Source organism: Cryptotermes secundus, unplaced genomic scaffold, assembly GCF_002891405.2.
Source record: "Cryptotermes secundus unplaced genomic scaffold, Csec_1.0 scaffold505, whole genome shotgun sequence".
In the NCBI taxonomy this organism is placed as follows: domain Eukaryota; kingdom Metazoa; phylum Arthropoda; class Insecta; order Blattodea; family Kalotermitidae; genus Cryptotermes; species Cryptotermes secundus.
Genome location: NW_019740659.1, coordinates 142,916 through 166,998, shown reverse-complemented (window position 1 = coordinate 166,998; position 24,083 = coordinate 142,916). Strand labels below are relative to the sequence as shown.

The following is a 24,083-nucleotide window of genomic DNA, read 5'->3' as shown; positions in this document are numbered from 1 at the left end:
ACTGCTTGAGCTATGGCGCAGACTTACTTGTAACTTACTTTACTTCACTGTTATCCTGTCTGTACTGACCTATTTGAAGGCAGTGGTGATGAAACCTCCTGTTGGTCATGCCTTAGCTTAGGCAGTTAGTCACCACCGGCTTTTCACTGTGCATAACCTGGCTCATTCCCAGAGTAGTCGATAAGGGACTAGTGGTTGACGAAGTGGCACTGGGTGAGACTTTTCTCCTAGCACTTTGGTTCTCCCCTGCCATTTATTAACTTGCCGAAGTACTGTAGTCATGATCAAGAGCTAATACAGCAATTGCATTTGAGACCAGAGTACAAAAGGACTCAAATCTTATCTCACATATACTAAAACAAAGTACTTCATTATTTTAGACCACTGTGAATATGAAATGCATTAACATCACCTTGGGCCATCAGCTACATTAAGGTTCAGTTAAAATCCAATGTTCCAGAGACCTACACCATTTCATTATCAGGGTTGATATCACTGATTACCCAAGATTTTAGTGCAGTCATGATAAAAGCTTAAGATCTTATATACATCAGACAAATGTTTAACTATAGAGATTAGGGGAATATATTTTGGTGTATGAATTATGTGCAATTAACCCTTTAAAGACTGAATTCCTTTGAAGTAATAAAATTTATATCCAGTTTGTATCTCACAGGAAATACATTATGTCNTATATGGCATTTTTAAATGAGAATGAATATATACCATATGTATATTTTTCTATAAATTTATTTTATTATATCAGTGCAAAGGGACTTGACAATATATACAGTGACCTCCGGTCACTTCTTGCGTTTCAGTCTCTTGGCATGAATGTGAGCTTTGTAATGAGTCTTCCTTCGCTCCTCAATTATCTCTTTGTATCTCCTTTTGTTGTACTTCTTGAACTGTGAATCTGCCAAAAGCTCATCCACTATGGTTTTCTTTCTTTCCTTCTTGGGCACCCTGCTGTGGTAGAAATCTGCAGGGCTGTCAAGCACTTTACCAACCTGCAACCAGCAGTAACTATGAAGAGTGGTCCTCTGGGATATGATAGCCTGTACTTTGGTGGAAGTTTACCACCATTTCAGGAAAGCATACTGCCTCCATCTTCACTGTTGAAGAATAAGCTGAGCAAGCAGCTTGGCTTACTCTTTGACCTCTGAGGATGCAGGCAGTTTCTTACTCTTGAGACGTTCATAAACTACAGAACTATGTGGCATCACATTCCAGAAGACAGTATTGTTAACTGACACATTAAGTTACCACTGTTTTTAATCCATGCAGCCCATTTTACGTTCCACAATCCTGAGGGGCCCTTTCCTGCGAAACAAAACCTACAGAGTGATATTTGAGGTTCTTGCAGTGGTGACTGAAGATTTCTGTCTTCTTAGCTGTGACACCGTGTAGTCTGGTTGGCATTTATCAAACAATAACAAAGCAGCATGAAGACAGAGGTGACATGTTCCATTCACAGTGCTGTTTGACTTTCACCACACTAAACTAGTGTAAGAATCTCAAATCCAATATGGTAATGAATCTTTCGATACTATAAAATGCTGGGAATTTCTTGAGTAGCTGAACAACTGTTAGCTTTTCAAGGATGACTCGCTCTATACAGTTAGTTGCTTAGTTATGATTATATTAATAGACTGTTGTTCATATTGTATGTGGTTCAATCCAAAAGTTCCCGAAATATATTAATAAAAACTATTACATCTTACCTATATCTTATTCTGCACCATCACCTTCAAAGTAGTCCCCTTGGGGGCGCATACACCGATCCCAGCGTTTCTGCCACTTTTCAAATGCATCCTGGAAGTCTTTCTTTGTTAGGGTGTTTAGTACCATCTGCATTTCCGCTTCAATTTCCTCAACTGTATCAAATCTTCGCCCCTTCAACTTGATTTTCATCTTGGGGAAGAGAAAGAAGTCGCATGGAGCTAAGTCTGGTGGGTACGGTGGGTGGGGAACAACTGCCATATCTTGTTTTTAGCCAAATTTCCTGCACAATGTAAGCCGTACGCGGTCGTGCGTTGTCATGGTGGAGTACCCAGTCATTCATGCGCCACTACTCTGGACGTTTTCTCCTCATGTCCTCCCTCAAATGCCTTAGAAAATCGCGATAGAACTCTTTATTGACTGTCTGACCAGGAGGGACGAACTCCTTATGAACAATCCCGTCAATATCAAAAAAACAGATCAACAAGGACTTAATGTTGCTCTTGACTTGTCTAGCTTTTTTTTGGCTGAGGTGAAGAAGGGCTCTTCCATTGTGACCATTGCTGCTTGCTTTCAGGGTCGTAGCCATAAACCCAACTTTCGTCACCAGTGACAACCTTCGAAAGAAAGTTTGGATCCTCTTGAAGCTGTTGCTGAAGTTCCCTGCAGACTTCCAAGCGATGCTGCTTCTGTTCATTTTGTGGCAGTCATGGCACAAACTTCACCGCAATCCTCCTCATGTTCGGTTCCTCTGACAAAATTCGTTGACATGTACCATAACTTAGTCCCAAGGTGTTACAGAGGTCTTGGATGGTCAGTCTACGATCTTGCAGAATCAGATCCCTAACTTTCGTGACATTTTGTGGTGTTTTGCCCGTTGATGGCCGTCCCAAACAATCGTCATCATCAGTCAATGTTCGGCCATTTTTAAAACGCTTATACCAGTTGTAAGTTTGTGTCTGGCCTAAACTATTTTCACCAAAAGCTTGCTTCAACATTTGGTGCATTTCTGCAGAGGTTTTCCCAAGCTTGAAACAAAACTTTATACAGACACGCTGCTCTCTCAGGTCAGCCATCGCAAAATCGCAAAGTCACGGAAACACAACAATGGAAATACATTCACCAACAATAAACCCAACCACTCAACTCGACGCCACTTGCCACACTGATTCAAGAAGGATGTGTGAGGAGACACTTAGCGGTATTTCCATGTATTCATAACCATTTGCACGCAAAATTCAAATTTCGGAAACTTTTGGATTGCCCCACGTATAATGTCAGTCAGAAAGGGTATCAGTTCTCAGAAAACCCACAGATGTTTTACTGATCTCTGAATCAGAAAAAGTCAGCAATGAATGTTCTTACCAGTAACGCAAGAGAAGGGTCAATCGAGCCGACAATGCCTCTCGAAGAGAATGTTGCTGAAAACAATTCACTGTAAGCATACTTACTTGGAAATATTTAGGTAACACTTTGAGGTCATTCTTCTTGTAGAAACGTTTTGGATCAAGAACTGATCGCATCCGTATAACCTCTAACTCACTCTTCAGTTCATCAGTCATTTCTGTGGCAGGCATGTTGAACCAGTTGCTTCCTTTAGTGCGCTCTCGTTCTTTCTGTAGAAATAATAAGTAAGTAAGTAAGTGCCATATACATGAGTGTGTTCCTACTGGAAGTAATCTGGCAAGTGCCATGGATGTGACTGTGTATTTTCTCTCATCAGACTGGTTTTCAGTTAAGAAACCAAAACAGGAATAAAATTTTCCTAAACAAACCTTTCTTTTCTTCTGCAGTATTCTGTCACTTTCTTGATACGCTGGAACTGACTCCAGCTTCTCAAAGCCTGGTGTAATGACGCTCTTCCTCAAGACTTCATCAACTTTAGTGAACTTCCGTGCCTCCTCGTTTACCGCCGTACCTTTCTTGCGCATTAACTGAATGTCCAGGTATGTTTCATTTATGTTGTAATCTTCTATATCCTCCTTTCTGGAACTAGAACTAAGAATTCACAATTCTTTTACCTTCTAAAAAGGTTGCATGAATGGGGGAAAGTAGAAATAAAAAAAACCCTGTGATTCATTATTCCAAAGTCATCATACATTGAACCTTACAAATCTTAGGCACAGTCCATGTTTATATATATTGCCTCTGGGTTATGTAAGAGCGGAAGGACGGCAAGGAGTAGCAGGGCAATCACTGGAGCCGCATTGTCAGAGGGAGTTATGCTGACAGTTTTAACTAACCCAGCCACACCTTTCAAACCTTGCCTGATTGGATCTGGTGAAACGTGCAGCGCACTGAGAACGACTACGTCAGAAACAAAAATAGTAGTTGCAATAGTGTCATTAAATAAGCCAATATTGAGTCACCTCAATAATAATACTGATGCAATTATACGCAGGAGTTCTCCACTCTACATAGACTGAGCTACTAACAGAATCATCAAGTAGTCCACAAGTCAAAATGTACATTTTTAAAGTGCAGGACAAACTGATACCTACCTGGAATTTTTATCTGTCTCTTGTCTTTTTATCACGACTGGAAACTTTGGCAGAGGTAAGTCTGAAAAGAAAAATTCAGGTGATCATAAACGAAACTGTCGTCTCCACCTCCATTTCAGGGCATCAGAAATCTTCCTGTTTGCACTTCAGCTTTCCATCATTTTCTTGCATGATCAATATTTTGTATTCCTCTTGGGGCACAACAGAATGAAATGATATGTAATTATACATTGTCTGCAACCTCCTCCCCATCCCAAATGATTCCATAAATTTGGGTCCCCAAGAATGGGTCAGTATGATTTGATGTTCTCATAGTAGTGACTATGAGAAGTGTGATCTTGTGGGTTGTAATGCCACCTGCTTCTCCTCATTTCTTGCTTGGCTAACTTTTGAACCCTGAAGATGGTTGTGGTATGTTCATCAGAAACATCAGGCTGTCTGCAGAGTATGTGGTGCTAAAATCCAGAAGACCATATTTTTCAGTAAGTCAATATCTCACGCAGCTTAAGGTTTCCATATTTGTTGTATAGGGTGAACTCTTGCTTATCTGGGGGTAAGAGAGGGAAGATGACCACCTATGTGGTCTAGTGGTCAGAGTACCTGGCTACAGATTGAGAGGTCTGGGTTCGATTCCCGGTGCTACCAGATTTTTTTCTGAGAAGTAGTGGGTCTGGAGCAGGGCCCACTCAGCCTCATGACGATAACTGAGGAGCTATTTCAAGGAAATAGCGGCTCCGGTCTAGAAAACCAAAGTTAACGGCCGAGGGGATTCATTGCGCTGACCACACAACACCCTCTATCCACAAAAGTTGGCACTAACTTCACCAACCGGCATTCACTCGGTTGGTATAGTTCTCTTGCGGACTAAAATCACAGAGTAAAAAACAGAGGGAAGTGGCAGCATGGACAATTAAAAACGAACAGATAATCCAAAAATCGAAATGTCCATTATCCATGCTGCTACTGGCTACTAAACGGTGAGACGAATATCTTTCCGGTATGTACAGCGTATTGCAAGGGGGCAGACGGAGCATAGTTGATTGAGTCATTATGCTAGAAGCCAGAAGGTCGCGGGTTCGATTCCTGATTAAGTCACTGGATTTTTTCAATTGACCTAATCCTTCCAGCCACATTATGGCCCTGGGATCGACTGAGCCTCTTATTGGAAATGAGTTCCAGGAATCATTCTGGGGGTAAAAGGCGGCTGGTGTGTGATGCTGACCTCACCGCAACCTGTGACTGTCCAGAAAATGTGGGAGATTTGATGTCTCACAACCCTATGGGCCTCCACAGCCTGTTACATGGATAGCTTTACCTTTTCCTTAACAGTGTACTGCAAATCACTGTAAAGCATCACTGATACATGTTACTGAAGCACACATCATGGACAACACTTCAGTCATGACAGGAAACTATAATCAATAAATAGGGGCTGGAGTAGCTCAGTCAATACAGTGACAGGCCACAAGCTAGACAACCAGGACTCAATTTCTGGCAGGGGCATGTGATTTCTCTCTACTCCACAGAGTCAAAACCGGCTCTGGGGCCCACCAGCCTCCTATCCCATCAGTATTGCAGGCTCTTTTCCCAGAGGTTAAGTGGCTGGGGTGTGAAGCTGACCATTCACCTCCATCTAGTGCCAAGGTTAAGACTGGTGGAGTTACACTTCCACTCCCCCATACATCTTCATGCCATGGGACTTAATTAGGTACGTGGACAACTCTGCCTTTTATAAGAAGAAACACATAGGTCCAAAAAAGAGTTCCACAGTTAATCCACAAAGCAGATCAGTGATGGTTATCTAATTAATTATGCCACTGCAGAAGTAATGTCAGTTACAAATAAAAGATGTAACAGAATGCAAAGAAAAAATCTTGTTCTCATGCCAGTAACTAAACCGTGGTCAACAAGTCCAGCCCTGCTCATGTACCTGACCTGTCACAACTCATTTTAGAAATTATCAGGAACTGATGAGATAATACAGTATATAATTTGCACATAAAAATCTCTTTAAGACTGAAAGATTAAACTTCATTTCCTCACAATATATTCATTATGGTTATGAAAACCCAAGTAAAGCGAAAATTGGAGGGCGACGTTCATTACCGCATCCACACCAAATAGGGTGTAGAAATAAAATTTGCTCCTCTGTGCCAAATTTTCTCGTGAAACATTTACTGCCATATGTAGTCTCTTTGCCGTGTCAGAGTAACAAGATCTCTTTTTAAGTAACTGAATGATACTTGATGACGACATAACACTGTAAACGTTAAGTATATTTAATGAAAATCATATTACCTGTTACGCAGTTGTCGTCACTTTCATAGTCAGTGTCAAGGTGTTCGGTATCCCCTTCTTGACCCAATGTATCCACTTTGAACAAATTGCGACGAACGGCTGCGTAATCGCTTTCATCATCATCAGAGGTACATTTTGTATCATTCTTACTTTCTCGACCAGTTACGTCTATTCTGAACAATTCATTATCATTTTCTTGCAAATTAATTATGTCGTCTGTAAATGAGTTACTTATAATTCCACACGTTTTCTTGGGGACGTCTTCACTGCCTTCCATATCTACTCTTCTCTGAACTTCAGTGTTAAAACAGTATTCCCACAAATCACAAATAAAACAATTATTACGCACTACCAACAACTCTAATGTATTTCCTCTTGTTTAGTACTGGTAGAAACACACAAATACAATTTCATAAGTTTTAGGTTAGTGAGTTACTTATGATACGTGGTTTGGAAGCTTGATCACTGTTGCCAACATTATCGTTTGCGTTCCACCAAACTTAATGATCTTCAGCTGCTTTGAAGCTATTAACTGTCCTTGCCTCTAAGGTTTTAGTGTTACACAAATGAAACACAATCATTTCGCCCTGCTCCTGGCCCTTATGAGTACCTTGTGAACTTGTGAGCCATTGATCGCATGTTTTGCAGCGTGTCTTCTTCTTTTCTTTTTTTGGTAAATACAAAAAAAGGCATAGGCATTTTGCAGCGTATACTCTTTCCTGTGCAATTGTGCCATCTGCAGTTTAGACGAACAATTTCATAACTGCAACAGGTGTTCCATCTCAGTCATTCTTCCGTATTTTGTAATCGACTAAGATCGATCCGGGCGAGGTTGCATGTACGCGATGAAGATTTTCGGCATGCATAAAGGAACCCGAAGGTTCATAATCGTGTTCACAAGACGCTGCCACTGTTTGCTATTCTAAGCTGCTTTAATCTAGCCTGTGTTCAGTAACACCTTATTCCCTCATTTACGCGTAAGTTTTCTATCCCTTCAGATTGTCTGACCAAAACTTTGTATGTATCTGTAATCGTTTGAATTTGTGCTATATTCCCCGCCCATCTCATCATAATTTGGTCATCCTAGTAATGTTTAGTGAACAGCACACATTGTGTTCTGAGTCCGCGGAAAAAGTCCCATAGATTGATCCCCCTTCCACATCTTCAAGTAGTTTCGTATTCCTCTCCAACGTATTTCCCCCCTGGTTCTCCTACCCGCCTGCTGTCTAACCGCTCAGTTCCTACGAATGTTACTGAGAAGCAAAGTTGTCCTTGTGCTTAAATAATTAAGCACTACGCCATGAAGACTTTCATGGGGGAGTGGATATACAAATCCACTTATTCTTGACTCTGCACTGGCTGCAGATGAGTGGTCTGCTTCGCGCCCTGGTCGCTTCACCCTCAGTACCCATTGGATAGGAGGCCATGTGAGCCCCAGAACCGGTCTGGACGACGTGGAGAGCAGAAAAATCTTGCCTCTACCGGCATTCGAATTCTGGCCCCTCGGTCTTCCAGCCCGTAGCCAGCCGTTGTACCGACTACGCTATCCCTGCTCCCCGTGCGAATGTTACCGGCCTGGTTTCTATACCTGGGCTCTGGTTGCGCACGAGAACTGTGGCAAGAAGTGGCAAGGCAGTGGTTGCAGCTGTATTGCAGGAGGAAGGGAAGGTGACGCTATTGTTTTACTGACTGGTGCAGACCCTACAGTCTCTACCTCAGTTAATGGACTTAACCAAATCGACTCAGCCTTCAGCTGAGATCGGCCAGCTCTGAAGTTGTGGAGAGTTCAGTATTCATTTATTTGTTGTTTATTAAACGATACTGTCAGTATCTCAAGCTGTGTAGTGTCAAATGGCAGGACGATTTAATGACTAATGAATTGGAAAGGACGTGGAAGGTAGTGGTCGTGGCCTAATCGAGGCTCTGATTAGGCACTTTCCTGGGTTACTGGGGTATACCGCCTTAGTCAGAGTAGTACGTGTCCCGAGATTCGAACTGAGCACATCCCGAGAAGTCAGAAACATTGCCGCTTGAGCCACTCTGCTCGGTTCGCATGAATATTGGTAGGCATAACCAGGCGATTGCCTACTTTGGGCTAAGTGATATGGGTTCTCGTGCAATCTGGTGGATTGTCAGCACAGTTTCGGAGGCACTTTCTGCCTCCATCTTCACGGTATAAGAGTTTGTGACGCCATATTGTCTGATGGATATTTACTATCGTTTTTTAGGAAACTTCGCTTTCATATTCAGGGTAGGAGAGGGGATGTGAAACCGCGTTTGCTGGTAGATCGTGTCCAACGTTTCGGAGGAAACGTCTGGCTCAATCTTCAATGTACAGGAGGTAGCAGGTTCCTCCGAAACGTCTGTAACTAGGTGGAAGACTACATGGTGGCACGTCGCAGAAAACAGCAATCTTCGCAGTCACTGGCGTGAGAATCCCAGATCTCACAGCAGTCACTTTTTGATGATGGGTTTTATTTTCAACCCTAGACTCTCTAACAGGAGCGACATTGCTGCCAACACAACACTCCTTTCAGTTTTGACGCGTCAGATGAATGCAGTTCCACATATTTCATATCGTGACATGATTTATATCGCTTTTCATGTTTCCTACATCAGTGGTCTGAATAGATTCCATTCCCTTTGGAACCAAAGAGAGTGCTAAAGCAAGCAATTACTTTTTCTCTCTTCCATGTCGTTTCGTTAACGGTGCACTGTACGTAGGTTATGTAGAGTTATGCTAGGTTAAAGCAAAGCATAGTATAACAGTTCTAGCACATTTACTCCCTTAACATTAATTACTGTAATACTTACAGAAAAGCATCTTGGATATGAAATTTGTGTTTAATATTTCCCTATACCGATCGTTCGAAACATTTTTCGCTTCTATAAATATTTACCGGCCGGTCACGGTAGCCGAGTGGCCTAAGGTATGTACTGTCTTCGCTCGCTTGGAAACCGGAATCGTGGGTTCGAATCCCACTCAGGGCATGGATGTTTAGTTTGTTTGTGTGCGTTTTTATGTGTTTGTGTACAGGTAGAGGCCTTGCGACGAGCTGATCACCCGCCCAAGGAGTCCTACCGAATGTGTAAGATAAAAAAAGACCGAAGTGAACGGAGAAGTTCATGGAGGTAGGCCTAGGCCCACTGGGGCTGTAGTGCCAAGGAAAAAAAATATATTTACCGAGTCACAATCGAGATGCACGCAAGAATGCGAGTTATCCCTGTCCATAATTAAGCACCACGCCGTTAAGACGTGTGGTGTGGAGTGGAGATATAGCTCCATAATTCTTGACGTCGGCACTAGATGGAGGTGAGTTGAAAAGAAAAATCTTTTGCCCCAGCCGGAAATCGCACCCCGGTCATCCAGTCCGTAGCCAAGTTTTTTTTTATTGCTAATGGGGTGGGACTAAGTCCCTTGTACTGCGGCCACTTCTGGCCTATTGTACCAACCCCAGATGATAGGTGAGGGTGATTGTGGAGCAATTGGTGGAATGAAGATTGGCAGGGGAAACCGAAGTACTCGGAGAAAACCTGCCCCAACGCCACTTTGTCCACCATAAATCCCACTTGACCAGGCCCGGGATCGGGAAGCCAGCGACTAACCGCTTGAGCTATGGCGCGGCGTAGCCAAGTAACTATATCGACTGAGTTCAGACCCCAGACGCACTGTGAGGAAGAACAAAGGAAGAAAGACGAGAACAATAATAAGAAGGAACAGTAGGCGACGGAAGGGAAAAGGAAAGTAATAAAGATGATGAGGAAATGGGGGAAGGGGAGAAGGAGTCGAAAAGTAAAAAAGTCGGAAGAAGGGGGCAGAAGAAGAAGAAAACGAGGAAAAGAAGTATTGAAGGAGAAGACAGAGGAGAAAGATAAGTATGGGGAGGAAAAAAGGAGACGAGAGAGACGAAGAGGAAGATATGGCAAAAGGACAAAATAGGAAGGAGAATTATTGTCTTTTATGTCAGGTCCAAGACGCCATCTTACGACACAGCTGACTCCTTCCTGAGGACGTGAATTATAAAGGACCATTATTTTCTTCATGCCCGCACTTCCGTCAGTATGAAAGCAACACTATTCAAACTACTTAACCGATTTTCGTCGAACTCTAAATAGTAGGTCTGTAAAAGGAAAAAGGTGAAGCTATCCCTGTAACAGGTCGTGGAAGCCCATAGGCTTGTGAGACGTCGAGGCTCCCACATTTTCTAGACAATCGGCTCACAGATGGCCGTGAGGTTGTCAGCCTTACGAGCTGGCCGGCCGCCCTTTAACCCCGGAAAGATTCCTGGTACTCATTTCTGTTAGAGACTAAGTCCACCCCAGGGCCATAGTGCGGCCGGAAGGATTTATTTGTGAATTTGTATTCTGATTCAGCTTTTAGGATCTGAGATTCTCATAGTGATGTTTGTGGGATATACCGCAGTGCAGTCCGTTGAAGCTGGGTTCAGTTTCTAGGAACAACGCGATGTTATATCCAAGAGCTCTTCATTCAATTTATTTAAATTTAGGGATACTTTGTGTATGGCTATAGATGAACGTTTACGTGTATTTGATTTGTTTCATTCTGGTCCGTCACACTAACAATATCATGAAAAGTTAAACAGTTCCGTCCAGTGTGACTTACTGGACGGAACTGTTTAACTTTTCATGTTTATGTGTATGTTTGTAACATTTTCACATTTGGCAGCTGTATATTATGATGCTTCTTCACTTGATCGAACGCTGGGATCGTGGGTTCGAATCCAACTTAAGGCATGAATGTCTGTGTACCTTTATTCTGTGTGTAGGTAGAGACCTTACGACAGGCTGATCCCCCGTCTAAGGAGTCCGACCGACTGGCTATAGGATCAAGGAACTGGAAAAGCGGTCAAGGCTCAACAAAGGGCTGTACAGCCATGATAATATACTCCGCGGCTTTAGTCCGCAAGCGAACTATACCGACCGCGCGACCGCCTCTTTTCGGCGAAGTTGATGCCAACTTTAGCGGATAGAGGGTGTCGCGTGGTCAGTTGCAACGAATCCCCACGGCCGTTAATTTCGCTTTTCTAGACCGGAGTCGCTACTTTAATAATAATAATAATAATAATAATAATAATGTGATGCTGCTAAGGTAGGCAACCATATCCCGGGCAAAGCACGGGTACGTCTGTTTCTGTATAAATTGAAAGTAAAAAGTATATTGTACCGTGGAGTAGGACCTACGCATTTTGCAAACGAGTTCTTCGCAATTTGCATACATCACTGCTGTTTGTCTTAGTTACTGCTTATACAAACAGATGTCAGGACACTTCAAAAGAAGAGATACGTGTATTTGCATCATACGAAACGCAGACTAAAGTGAGATGGCAGCAAGCAAGTTAGCATAGCAAAAACGCTGCAGACGGGTATTCGGGAAGTCCTCGGTTCGTACCTAGTGAGGGTCAGCAGATATCCTGATTGAGGTTTATCGCTATTTTCCTCAGTCCCTTCAGGCAAATGCCGGGATAGCATGCGGATTAGGTCATAATTGTTTCCTTCCAAATCCTTTCGAATTCGTCATTCATCAGTAATCCTACCATCCGACGCTGTAGGCTGTGATATTAACAGGCGCACGCGCACACACACACTCGGCCCAACTGCATGGTAGAAACGTCCGACTCTTCCGCCTGATTCATCAAGCAGAGTCATAGTCGTCATTACTTACATATCTTCATGAGGTTTCTGATTTACGTCAGTCGATTTTAAAGAAATTAATATAATTCCCTTTGAATTTCATGTAAAGCGCGGATTATTACCGGTCTGGATCAGCATCAGATTAAAAAGCACCCTGATGATGGAGGCAACACTTTCCTCCGAAACGTTAGTTCAACCACAACCATACTACATGGCGTCACATCTCGGAAGTCACTGCCATAAAAATCTCAAGACTCATTGGAATCAGATGAAGAGTTCTGCCTGTGCCACATTTTATTTAAATAAATGGATTGACGGACAGACAGACATGCACAGTCATCTTTACTTGGTTAACTATTTTATTATATTAACTCGTTGAACGACAGTGGTTACTATATGTACCACTCGCTTTAACAATAAAAATTTATGCTTTTTGCGTTCACACTACACGTATATTCTCGAATTTCATAATATTCTCATAATAAAAAGCGATTATTTTCGTGACAACATTAACCGACTGGTCTTTGTAATGGAGGTGTTTTGTCTCCTGTGAGGTAAGAACTGGATTTTTAAATATTATTTAGATATATTTTAGGGTCAATTTGTTTATATATTTTGTGCCGGTAGCGTAGTTAGTTGAGGCACTACGCTACAAGCTGGGAGGTCGCGGTTTCAATTCCCGATTATGTCATTGGGTTTTTTAATTGACCTAATCCTTGCAGCCGCACTATGGCCCTGGGGTCGACTCAACCTCTAACAGAAATAAGTACCAGGAATCTTCCTGGGGGTAAAGGGCGGCCGGCGCGTAAGGCTGACAAACTTACCGCCATCTCTGAGCCGATTGTCTGTAAAATGTGGGAGCCCCGAAGTCTCACAAGCCTATGGGCCTTCACGGCCTGTTACAGGGACAACTTTATTTGTTTTATACAAGGACCCTTCCGGTTTCCACAGACTGTATGAAGTCAATGCATGGATAATAAACAGTGAATTGGAAAAGATGCAGAAGGAATTAATCGTGGCCTGTGTCTAGGTTCTGTCCCGGATTCGGGAGACCACGAATAACTTCATTCGGAATAATCGGTGCCCTGGCCCAGATTCGAAGGAGCACCTCCTGAGTACAAGTCAGAAACATTACCTCTGAGAAAATTTTCTCGGTTTCACTCTTCAACGGTTAAGCCTCTATAAACTGAATTTATTTTAAATAATATATAAGAATTCAGTCCGTACCTCACGTGAAACATTACGTATCCGCTACAAAGCCCAACCGGTTACTGCTGTGTAGGGAAACAGTCGCTGTTTACTGTGAGAACCACACGGAACACAGATACACTCTGTGGGCAGAATGCAGTATATATAAGAATTCAGTCCGTACCTCACAGGAAACATTACGTCTCCGCTACAAAGACCAGCCGGTTGATGCTGCTTTGGGAAACAGTCGCTGTTTACTGTGAGAACCATACGGAACACACAGAAACAATGTGTGGGCAGAATGTAGCGTATTTGTATGTTAAAGCAGGTGGTACATACAGTGAATGGTTGTGTTTAGCTATCACTGGGAATTTAACTTCCATTGCAAAAATATATCCTATGAGTCACAGTTCGAAGTCTGATGGCTGCTGCATATGGCCACCAGAATTAAGCAGGCAAGCTGGAAATGAAACTGTAACTTGTGAGATCTGAGATTCACACTGAGGTAATTAATTACCTTTTGGGATATGCCATAACGTAGGCCTTCCTATTTACTGGTTAGTTTACTCTTCGGACATGAAGATGGAGGCAGTAATGTTCTTCGAAACGTCTGTAAACCTGCACTAGACTATGTGGTGTAACATCGCAGAAGATTATACTCCTCGATCAGTAATTTAGGGACTTTTGTAGCAGGTTCAGTTACTAATGAATCTGGTGTGAGAATGAATGTGTTGGCAGCATTGCTCGACCTGTTCTGCAGCTACCGTACGTTGTACCCAGTCGCGTATCCGCTGCTGCGCTGGATGGCTTCGTGTGAGCCCGGTCTTGGTACCACATGTTGCAAATATTTGCAGAAAAAAAAAATCAGTCACGTGAATTTGTATGCGTGAATCAGTCGTTGTGTATGTGACCTTAGTCAAGTGATTGGTTTATGTGCAGTGATATGTATTGAATAAATATGTCGTGTGAGTGCCCCCGTGCCCTCCATACACCCCCGCCCTCAAGACTCCAACGATGTTTGTTGTGACATATTACCTAATAGCAAGAATAATGGATTATGACCTGTTAAATTGTATATTTTAATGGCGACGAAGGATTTGTAGACGATTATGGGTTGTGGACAAAGTAAAATAGGAATTATATACCCTCGGAAATCAAAAAGTAAAAGCGGGAATAAGCGATCTGGTAAGTGATAATTTAAATTTATACGTTTCCTAGTGCAGAGATGTTATTTAAGCCGAACTTTTTTCGTAATCATTTCATGTTTGACGTGAAATGATCCGAAGAACTACGAAAATCCCCAGTCAGGGCAGTCTGTGTATTGCCCAAGATTCGAACCGGGTACATTCCGAATGCAAGTGACAGATGTTACCATTTGAGTCAAAACAATCTGTGCAAAGACAGTGCACAGGCTTTTTCTTATACTATCGACCTTGACTACTTCACGTTGGTAGCCAAAGCGATTGTTATTCAGTAGGACCACTGTTGGTCGCTTATTATACAGACTGGGGCATATACCACTGCGTAAGCATGTGGGTGCATAGTGCGCGCAACGATATTTTCCTGAAGATACCATCTGTGAGGTTTTAATTAGATAATCTCAATAGTGAAATTTAATCAAAATCGTTAGAAACGTTTTATTTTTGCGGGGTCATATGAGAAGGCCCCTGTTTGCGGGGTTGGAATGTTCAGATTCACCAGGCACCGATATATGATGCATAAACTGTTGAATGCCGAATATAAACAAAATCGGTCTAACCACTCTGACACTTCAAAGCCACATTATAGGCCTACGGACAGAGAGACAGACAGACAGATGGAATTGCAGAAAACACTTTTTCATATTTAAGGGGCTTGAAAAGCCCAGCAAAGTTTTGAGATAGGTTTTTGCACAATTGCAGAACTTTCTCATGTGTACTACTTATATGAGAAAGTAACGAGAAGAGAGTTGAGCGTGGACTTGTGCTGTTTTTGCACTGCACCAGGCAACATGTTACTGTAGATTGTTTATATGTAACATTAACATTACGCAAAAAAGTAACTTACAACAACAGAATTTCAGGAAGTTTGCAGGGGAAACCCGAAGGGAAGAGACCGCTTGGGGGACCTGCGAGTAAATAGGATAATATTAAAATGGTTTTTTGAAGAAATAGGTTATGAATGTGTGTATTATATTTATCTGTCAGAATAGGAACTGATGATGTGCTGTTATGGACACTGTAAAGAACCATCCGGTTCCATAAAAGACAGAATTCCTTGACTAGCTGAGCGAGCATTAGCTTATCAAGAATATTTCAGTTGCATTGAGACACTGATGGCTACATGCCCTTTAACTTCCAGGCTCTGCATGAGAACTGTAAGTGTAACGAAGATATATCTTTCATTTGCATTCTACTAAATACTGTACAAGAGCCGGGATTGCTCAGTCGGTATAGCGACGGGTTGCTGACCGGATGGCCGGGTTTTGATTCCCGCCGGGGGCAAGAGCTTTTCTTTACGCCGCAACATCCAGACCGGCTCTGGGGCCCACCCAGCCTCCTGTACAATGAGTACCGGGCCTCTTCCCACGGGGTTAAAGCGGCCAGGACATGAGGCTAACACCTCCATCTAGTACTGAAGTCAGGAACGTGGAGCTATACCTCCATTTCGCTACAATTGTTCATGATAACTTAAGCACAAGGACAACTTTACTTTCCTTACATTATGAAAAGAGACCTACAACCAGTTTTGAAATAAACCTTACTTAATCGTGTAATTTTCTTTCAGTTTTTTCTGTGCGTGCTAGACGACAAAGGGGTCGGAGTTCGAGTCCCGCTGGAGGCAAGAATTTTCACTTCTCTTTGTCGTCCAGACCGGCTCTGAGGTCCACCCAACTTCCTATCCAGTGGGTACCGGGGTCTCTTTCCCCGGGGGTAAAGCGGCCGGGGCGTGAATCTGACTCACCTACAACTAGTGCCGAGGTCAAGAAAATGTCGATCTATACATCCACTCCCGCTTACGCCTTCATGGCACAGGGACAGCTTTACCTTACCGTTCGGTTGAGTACTGTGGTGGCAGTAACGGCAGAACTGATGAATTCGTGGGCACGTACGGAAGTGAACACGATTGTGACAGGCGAGGAGCTCGCTCTTTGTCAGGAATGCGGTTGCTTCCCTTGCCCGTATCACAGCACACCTCCATAGCAGCGGAAGCCTTCAGGACGGACAACATTCAGATTAAGAAACTAAATGTTAATTAATGTAATTAACAACATCTGAATCATTATTCGAAATACGTTCGAGAACTCTACCGCAGTATTTGCACATCGTTGTAACAGCCGTGGCCGCCGTACGTATTATTAAAAATATACAGTAAAATTCATAATATATTTGGGTGTTCCGTGTTAGGAGAGGAACGGTAACTTTTGAGACGTTCCCAAGTTCCAGGCCCTTCTCATGCAGCCGTCTTGATATAAATTTTTCAAAATTAAACGTCTCTGCTGCTGTAAACGCTACCAGATTATATTTTTTTCCTTGTGCCACAAGCCGGAAGGCCGCGGGTTCGATTCCCGATGAGGTCGCTGGATTTTTCAATTCTTCCAGTCGCACTATGGCCCTGTGGTCCTCTCAGCCTCTAACAGAAATGAGTACTGGGAATCTTCATGTGGCTAAAAGGCGGTCGGCGCGTAAGGCTGACAACGTCACCGCCATCTGTGAGCCGATTGTCTAGAAAATGTGGGAGCCTCTACGTCTCATAACCCTATGGGCCTCCACGACCTCTTACAGCGATAGCTTTACCTTTTTACCTTTATAATTCGACTAATTATGACAATGTAAATTCCGCGGCCAATATCTGAAGCCATTACTTCGAACCATCCCAACTTTCACACTCTCCCTGTCAGAAGGACTAGCGGGCGAGTCCTGGGAGCATTCTAACGAAATTATTCACCTTCTGACCTCACACTGAAGTTTCTGTCAATCTTTCCACTACTTTCCCTTTCACTCGCACCCATACTCTACTCCTTACCTCTCTCTTTCTCTGTAGCTAAGTTCGGAGCTCTGTCCATCTGTTACACATGGAGCAATTAGAGCAATTTTAACGCGGTAGCGTAGTTGGCTGAGAAACTATGCTACAAGCCGAAAGGTCGCGTGATCGAATCCTGATGATGTCATTGGATATTTTTCAATTGACCTAATCCTCCCAGCCACACTATGGCCCTGGGGTCGACTCAGCCTCTAACAGAAATGAGTACCAGGAATATTCCCGGAATTTTCTTGGGGGTAAAGGGCGGCCGGCGCGTAGGGCTGACAACCTCACCGCCATCTATGAGCCGATTGTCTAGAAAATGTGGGAAACTCGACATCTCACAACCCTATGGGTCTTCACGACCCGGTACAGAGATACCTTTACTTTTACTTACTTTACTAGTGTGTCATTTGTAGTCGGTACATAAACCGGCTAACAATTGATGCGTACCGGCAAACTTGTCAGAAGTGGTCCATTGTAGGTGTCGACCTGGAGTGTTGACTGTTATGTGTACCGGCAGACACGCTTTTGTTTTGTAAAAGAAGACCGCCAGTTATTGTAATGCGAGCTATATGTATACAAATTATTCAACTTGATTATAAGCATGTAGCACGAAATATATGAGAGTTATTGTGAGTGACGGGTAGAGTTAACGTTGAAGAGTTCCATCTTCTGGGACATAACGTTGTACAATCCATTGAAAATCAACCGAAGTTTCGGAGGAATATGTCGCCTCCATCTTCAGGGTCTGAGAATATTTCCGTATTCCGTATTGAGGGGGTGAGTTTCCCTATGCACTTAGACCGGTTACTGGTCCATTGTGCGTCCCCCTTTTAATTTCTACTGTCTCCATACCCTACCGGTACTGGTGCTTACTATCAGCCCCTTTCTGCCAGCGAGGTTCCAACCTCTTACTGGCAGTGGTATCTAATAGTTAGTCCCTTTCTGTCAGCGAGGCCGTCCCTCCTCTGGCAGGGGTTCCTAGTCCCTTTCTGCCAGCAAGGTTTCTACCCTCTACTTGGCAGTGGTATCTAATACTTTAGTCCCTTTCTGTCAGAGAGGTCCCCCCTCCTCTGTCAGTGGTACCTGATACTTCCCCCATCTACCGGAGGAATTGGAAACTACTTGGGCGGGAAACTTGGCTTAATTTTGCTCAGAGGTCTCCTACAGACATGAGGTTCTTTTGCGTGCCGTAAATCTACGACACGGGACCCACGGCTTAAAGTCCCTCCCAGAGGACTTGTTCCCTGAATTTTTCCGCCCTTAAAGTGTCTGAGAATAAGTCAAGCAAGAAAAGAGAGTGAAGCGGGTGTCAGGCTCTAAAGAGTGATTCGGCTCAGTATAGTTGGTTGAGTACAGAGTCGCCAGTTGCTGATTGTGGAGCCTCGGATTCAGGCCCAGGTCAGTCCTCCTTGGATTTGTTTTGGATAAAATGGCGCTGGCCCAGGTGCTTTTGCAAGGATTGCTCTTTTCCCCTGCCAATTACCATTTCATCAATGCTCCATTCTCTCGCCTACCATCCGGTACTGGTACAATAGGTCCATTTGCGAACACATTAACAGTGAGCTCAGCCTCGTCTCACCCACAGGGTAAAGAGAAAGGAATAATGGGGGCTCTAAATCTCCTTTCCTACTATTTTTAACAAAAGCCTTCTCCTGTACCCATGGTTCCATTTGAATGTGTAATTTATGTTGCTAAAAAGCTACGAATAGCTCTGAAGGATGCTGTCTTCTTGGGGTTGACCCTATGTAGCCTGAAAGATCTTTACAGACGTGTCGCTGAAAAATGCACTCCTGAAGATGGAGGTGTCAGGTACATGCGAAACTTTGGTAACGATCTACCAGACACGATGTCATACCCCAGAAGGCAGAATTCTGTCAGTCATGGCTGTGGGAACCTCGCATGTCCCTCGCATGCTCAGTTCTACATGCGGAGACATAGCAGAACAGTTTTCTTGAATGTTCTCATATAGGACTCCGTTTCAAGTCATCATTTCACCGGCTTCTTATCGCGGCGATCCGGGTTTGAACCAAGGTCAAGTCATATGGGACTTGTGTTGTAAATTATGTATAAGAATTCAGTCCGTACCTCACAGGAAACTCTACGTCTCCGTTACAAAGCCCCACCGGTTACTGCTGTTTAGGGAAACAGTCGCTGTTTATTGTGAAAACCGTACGGAACGCACAGATACACTCTGTGGGCAGAATGTAGTATATATAAGAATTCAGTCCGTACCTCACAGGAAACACATTACGTCTCCGCTACAAAGCCCAACCGGCTACTGCTGTTTACTGTGAGAGCCGTACGGAACACACAGATACAATTTGTGGGCAGAATGCCGAGTTTTAGTGTGTTAAACCAGGTGGTAGATATAGTGACCACTGAGCTTTAAATTGTTAAATTCACGTGCACTTATTCACTGTTAGGTTATGATACATAATCATATCACCGAGAAGTCACAACTGTGTTCTGGATGAATATACTCGTACAATCATTGTTAATGCTACAGCGGTTACTGTATTTTTTTCAGAGGCTCTTCCAGCCCATTCAGGGCCCATGTCCCTTATTCAGTCCCGTAATCTTTTCTACACAGACGGTAGGACTCCTTGGACGAGTGATCAGTCCGTCGCAAGGCCGTTACCTACACACAGGGCAACACAAACACAGAATAAACGCATACGGACACCAAACATCCACACCCTGATTGGGATTCGAACCCATAATCCCAGCGTTCGAGCGAGCGAAGACAGTCCATGCCTTAGACTGCGCGGCAACTGTAAGCGGAACAGCGGTTACTGTAACACACAGTGTAAACGAAATTTAAATATACATAAATTGTTTAATATATGCTTCAAGGTTACATTGGAATAAAGCACCACCTTAAAGGAATAAAACAAATATGATTTTAAAGCGTTTTAAACTAAGTGAAGACTTTTATCTTCACTCAACTGCGATTGTGTTCTGGGGGCCATTGCTCGTTCATGAATGTGCAAGTTCTGAACTATTCTCATAATATCCGTTTTGTTAAATTATCTCGCGAGATAGCTTAGTCGGCATAGCGACTAGGATACGGGCTTGATGACCGGGGTTCTAGTCCCGCCAGGGCTAAGATATTTTCCTCTTCTCCATGACGTCCAGATCGGCTCTGGGATCTACTTGCCTCCTATTCAATCGGTACAGTGGGACTGTTTTCCTCAGGGGCGTCAGGCTGATCTCCATATAGGCCCAAGCGTCTTCATAGCATAGTGTTTAATTATATACAGTAAACTTCGCTAATCCGGATTAGTGAAGCAAAAGCTAACCCGGAAAGACAGAAAATAATTTAGAACACAAATAAATGGAAAATTCAACGATATAAATAGTGCTAAAGAAAATAAATAAAAATTATCAATGTAAAGCCCTTGTTTGAGAAATATAAAAAGACAATACATTTATTGTGTAAGATTTGAGGTTTTCACGGCGGCAACCTAATCCTTCCGCCCGCACTATGGCCCTGGGGTCGACTCAGCCTCTAACAGAAATGAGTACTAGGAATTAATTACTTTTCCTGGGAAGTAAAGCGCGGCAGGCTCGTAAGGCTGACAACCTTACCGCCATCTTTGAGCAGATTGTCTAGATAATGTGGGACCCTCAATGTCTCACAACCCTATGGGCCTTCATGGCCTGGTACAGGGATAGCTTTACTTTTTTTTTTACTTTATATTTCTCCATGATATATATTTAACAAGATTGGCGCCGAAAAGGCCTGTCGGTCTTCGTGTAACGTCGCCCTCGAACATGTTCGATCTAAGTTAAAATTGAAGTGTCAAGACAGCGTTTCGTGAAATGTCCCCATACCAGATTTCATATGAATTCGTCCAGCGGTTCTCGAGTTGTTCCCTGCGTAAGGACGGGCGAAACGAACTTTAGGTTTTCATTAGGGTTTCAGAACGCTCTTATAAATCCAGCATTTTGCCTTTTTTTTTCCTTGGCACTACAGCCCCAGTGGGCCCAGGGCCTACCTCCATGAACTTCTCCGTTTACTTCGGGTTTTCTAGATCTTACACATACGGTAGGACTCCTTGGGCGGGTAATCAGCTCGTCGCAAGGCCTCTACCTGTACACAAACACACAAACATTCATGCCCTGAGTGGGATTCGAACCCACGATCCCGGCTTCCGAGCGAGCGAAGACAGTACATGCCTTAGACCGCTCGGCTACCGTGACCGGCCGCGTTTTGCTTTTTTTTTCTTTTTTTTTTTCTTTGGCACTACAGCCCCAGTGGGCCTAGGCCTACCCTCATGAACTTCTCTGTTCACTTCGGTTGCGTTTTTCCTTTAGGTATCATTATTTCCCTAAACCGCGTTAATCGGTTGGTCCTTGTAAATGAGGCTTCTAAATAGTAATTACGTATTTATCCCTTGGCTCTATGAGCCTTTAAGAACATTGGCCTCTTTTCCGATAGAGGCTCATTTACCTGTTGCCTTCGTCCCTTCACTTTCAGCCCAGTTACATACTTCTATACATCGCAGCCTTGTTGTTTCCATATCTATGCTACCTTCTGTTTTGTTGCTTGGATAAATTGTATATTTGAAATGGTTAATAATGCTTGACGTGGAAATACCATGGAAGCTGAAAATGCATACAAAACTGCTGTAGAGTAAGCTCTTGGAATGGTGGAGAATTGATACTATTTTTTTTTATTGCTAGTGGGGTGGGACTAAGTCCCTTGTACCGCGGCCACTTCTGGCCTATTGTACCAGCCCCAGATGATAGGTGAGGGTGATTGTGGAGCAATTGGTGGAATGAAGATTGACAGGGGAAACCGAAGTACTCGGAGAAAACCTGCCCCAGCGTCACTTTGTCCACCACAAATCCCACTTGACCAGACCCGGGATTGAACACGGGCCGCCGCGGTGGGAAGCCAGCGACTAACCGCTTGAGCTATGGCGCGGCCAGGAGAATCCATAACTATTACAGAGATAGGATGTTGACATTAAAATGGATCTTAGGGAAAGTGTTATAGGATTGGACCTATCTGGCTACGGCATGAAGTAGGATCACTATGTTTGGAGGACTTGACATATTCACAGTTCATGGAATTGCTGGATATTTATTTTCAAAAAGGCGAAATGTTCCCAGTTATTGCGTGATGACCGCACAAGTATTGCTGGCCATTCTGCATTCTGGCGAAACTCTTAAGCACTTTACCATCGTAGAAAATATTCAGTTTCACTCATACATAGGGGCCTTAGCGATCACTCGATATTATTCATGTTATTTTTGGCATTCATGTGGTTATTCCGTTTCTAAAATATATTTAGAATTTGCGGTCTATCTGACTGCTAGAATAACCGGAAGTTCGACAGCTCCTCCGTCTCTGGCATCTATACATATTTCTGGACATTAGACACGATTCTGAGCCAGTTCCATTCACTTCCCACCCTCACAACCAATTTCCCTAAGATCCATCTTTCTAATTAATTAACTGACTCTGGTAGCAGAGCCCGAAGGTTCAACACCGCTAATACCAAAGCCCCCATTGGACACGATCCTGAGCCAGTTCCATCCACCTCCCACCTTTACAACCTGTTTCCAATTTCTGTTCTTTAGAGACATTAGTTAGCCTGGTTTACAGAAAGACATAAATGGAATTGTCCACGCCTCTCGCAAACCCTTCCTCAGGATTTGTTTAAATTCGAAACGATAAACTTTCACCAGTTTTAATCTCATTATTACAATTTCGAAATAAAGCACTGGGGGCACGCGGTAGCGTAGTTGGTTGAGGGGCTATGCTACAAGCCGGTAGGTCGCGGATTCAAGTCCCGATGAGGTCATTGGATTCTTTTTTTTCAATTGACCTAATCCTTCCAGCCGCACTATGGCCCTGGGGTCGACTCAGCCTCTACTCAATTAAATAATTTTTCTGGGTAGTAAATCGCGGCCGGCGCGTAAGGCTGACCTCACCGCCATCTTTGAGCCGATTGTCTAGATAATGTGGGACCCTCGACGTCTCACAACCCTATGGGCCTTCCCGGCCTATTACAGGGATAGCTTTACTTTACTTTTACTTTAATTACCATTTCGAAATAAAGCACTCCAAAAAACCAGAGATCGCTGTTGTAATTTTGCGTACTGCATCGCGATGTACACGTGTCCAGTCGCGTTGCACACACACACCACCAGATGAAGGCAATAAACGTAAGTTAAGTAGGTCAGGTAGTGAATTAGTCGGTTAGTCAACCAATTTGTTTATTGATTAAAGTTATGATGCTAGTTTGGGTACAGACCATGACGACGAAAGCTCTTTGTGTCGCCTGGTGTACTCAGCTCGAAGCAGCTGCTCTCAGGCTGGCTGAACGCAATGCCGAAACCTAATGACTTGTGTAAGCTGAGGTGTGTGGGCTTGTTATCAGCAGGTAACCGTCCCTGCCGTCCCTGCGGTCCGTGCTGCGTGTCACGAGTCCCCACCCACCCCGCCTCTTGCCTGATGAGCGGGGTGCATACATTACAAGCTTCTTGTGGAATAGTTTTACGAGTGTAGCTTTGGTATCCTGGCACAGAACGGCATGTTTACTGTCTCATGTATAAGGAACCGAGACAGCGACTGGCTACGGTCTACACGGCCGAGGGGGCGGAGTACGAGTCCCGATCCTCCCTCTACGTCTTCCAGACCGGTTCTGGGGCCCACCCAGCTTCCTGTCCAATAGGTAAAGGTGCTCTTTCCCCGTGGGTAAA

At 43.6% G+C, this 24,083-nt stretch overlaps 2 protein-coding genes across 4 annotated transcripts in view; one reads left to right on the top strand and one right to left on the bottom strand.

Moving 5' to 3' along the window:
* Nucleotides 1–734: 734 nt before the first annotated feature.
* LOC111872463 (deoxynucleotidyltransferase terminal-interacting protein 2) lies at nt 735–7,169 on the bottom strand. Of its 2 annotated transcripts, none has more exons than XM_023866410.2 (5): nt 6,522–7,169; nt 4,224–4,284; nt 3,498–3,714; nt 3,174–3,338; nt 735–1,010 (listed from the first exon to the last, which is right to left on the bottom strand). In XM_023866410.2, exons 1-5 carry the CDS (start codon nt 6,796–6,798, stop codon nt 804–806), a joined length of 927 nt encoding a protein of 308 aa, XP_023722178.1. In that variant the 5' UTR covers nt 6,799–7,169; the 3' UTR covers nt 735–803. The 2 variants fall into 2 exon arrangements, with proteins under 2 accessions (XP_023722178.1, XP_023722177.1); XM_023866409.2 differs by having other exon boundaries at nt 3,498–3,720; nt 6,522–7,167.
* Nucleotides 7,170–14,155: 6,986 nt separating this feature from the next.
* Nucleotides 14,156–24,083, top strand: part of LOC111872465 (cytoplasmic polyadenylation element-binding protein) — a 125,922-nt gene continuing 115,994 nt past the window's right edge. For both annotated transcript variants that reach the window (XM_023866416.2, XM_023866415.2), the window contains exon 1: nt 14,156–14,546. In XM_023866416.2, coding sequence (XP_023722184.1) covers nt 14,471–14,546 — 76 coding nt within the window. In that variant the 5' untranslated portion in view covers nt 14,156–14,470. The remainder of the gene's footprint in view (nt 14,547–24,083) is intronic.

Excerpts from the sequence above, each read along its gene's own strand:
- LOC111872463 (XM_023866409.2), bottom strand. The coding sequence starts at position 6,798 with ATGGAAGGCAGTGAAGACGTCCCCAAGAAAACGTGTGGAATTATAAGT. Across the intron at positions 4,285-6,521 it reads TGACGACAACTGCGTAACAG|ACTTACCTCTGCCAAAGTTT; the intron begins GTAATATGATTT and ends TTTTCTTTTCAG. Across the intron at positions 3,339-3,497 it reads TACTGCAGAAGAAAAGAAAG|AAAGAACGAGAGCGCACTAA; the intron begins GTTTGTTTAGGA and ends TTATTTCTACAG.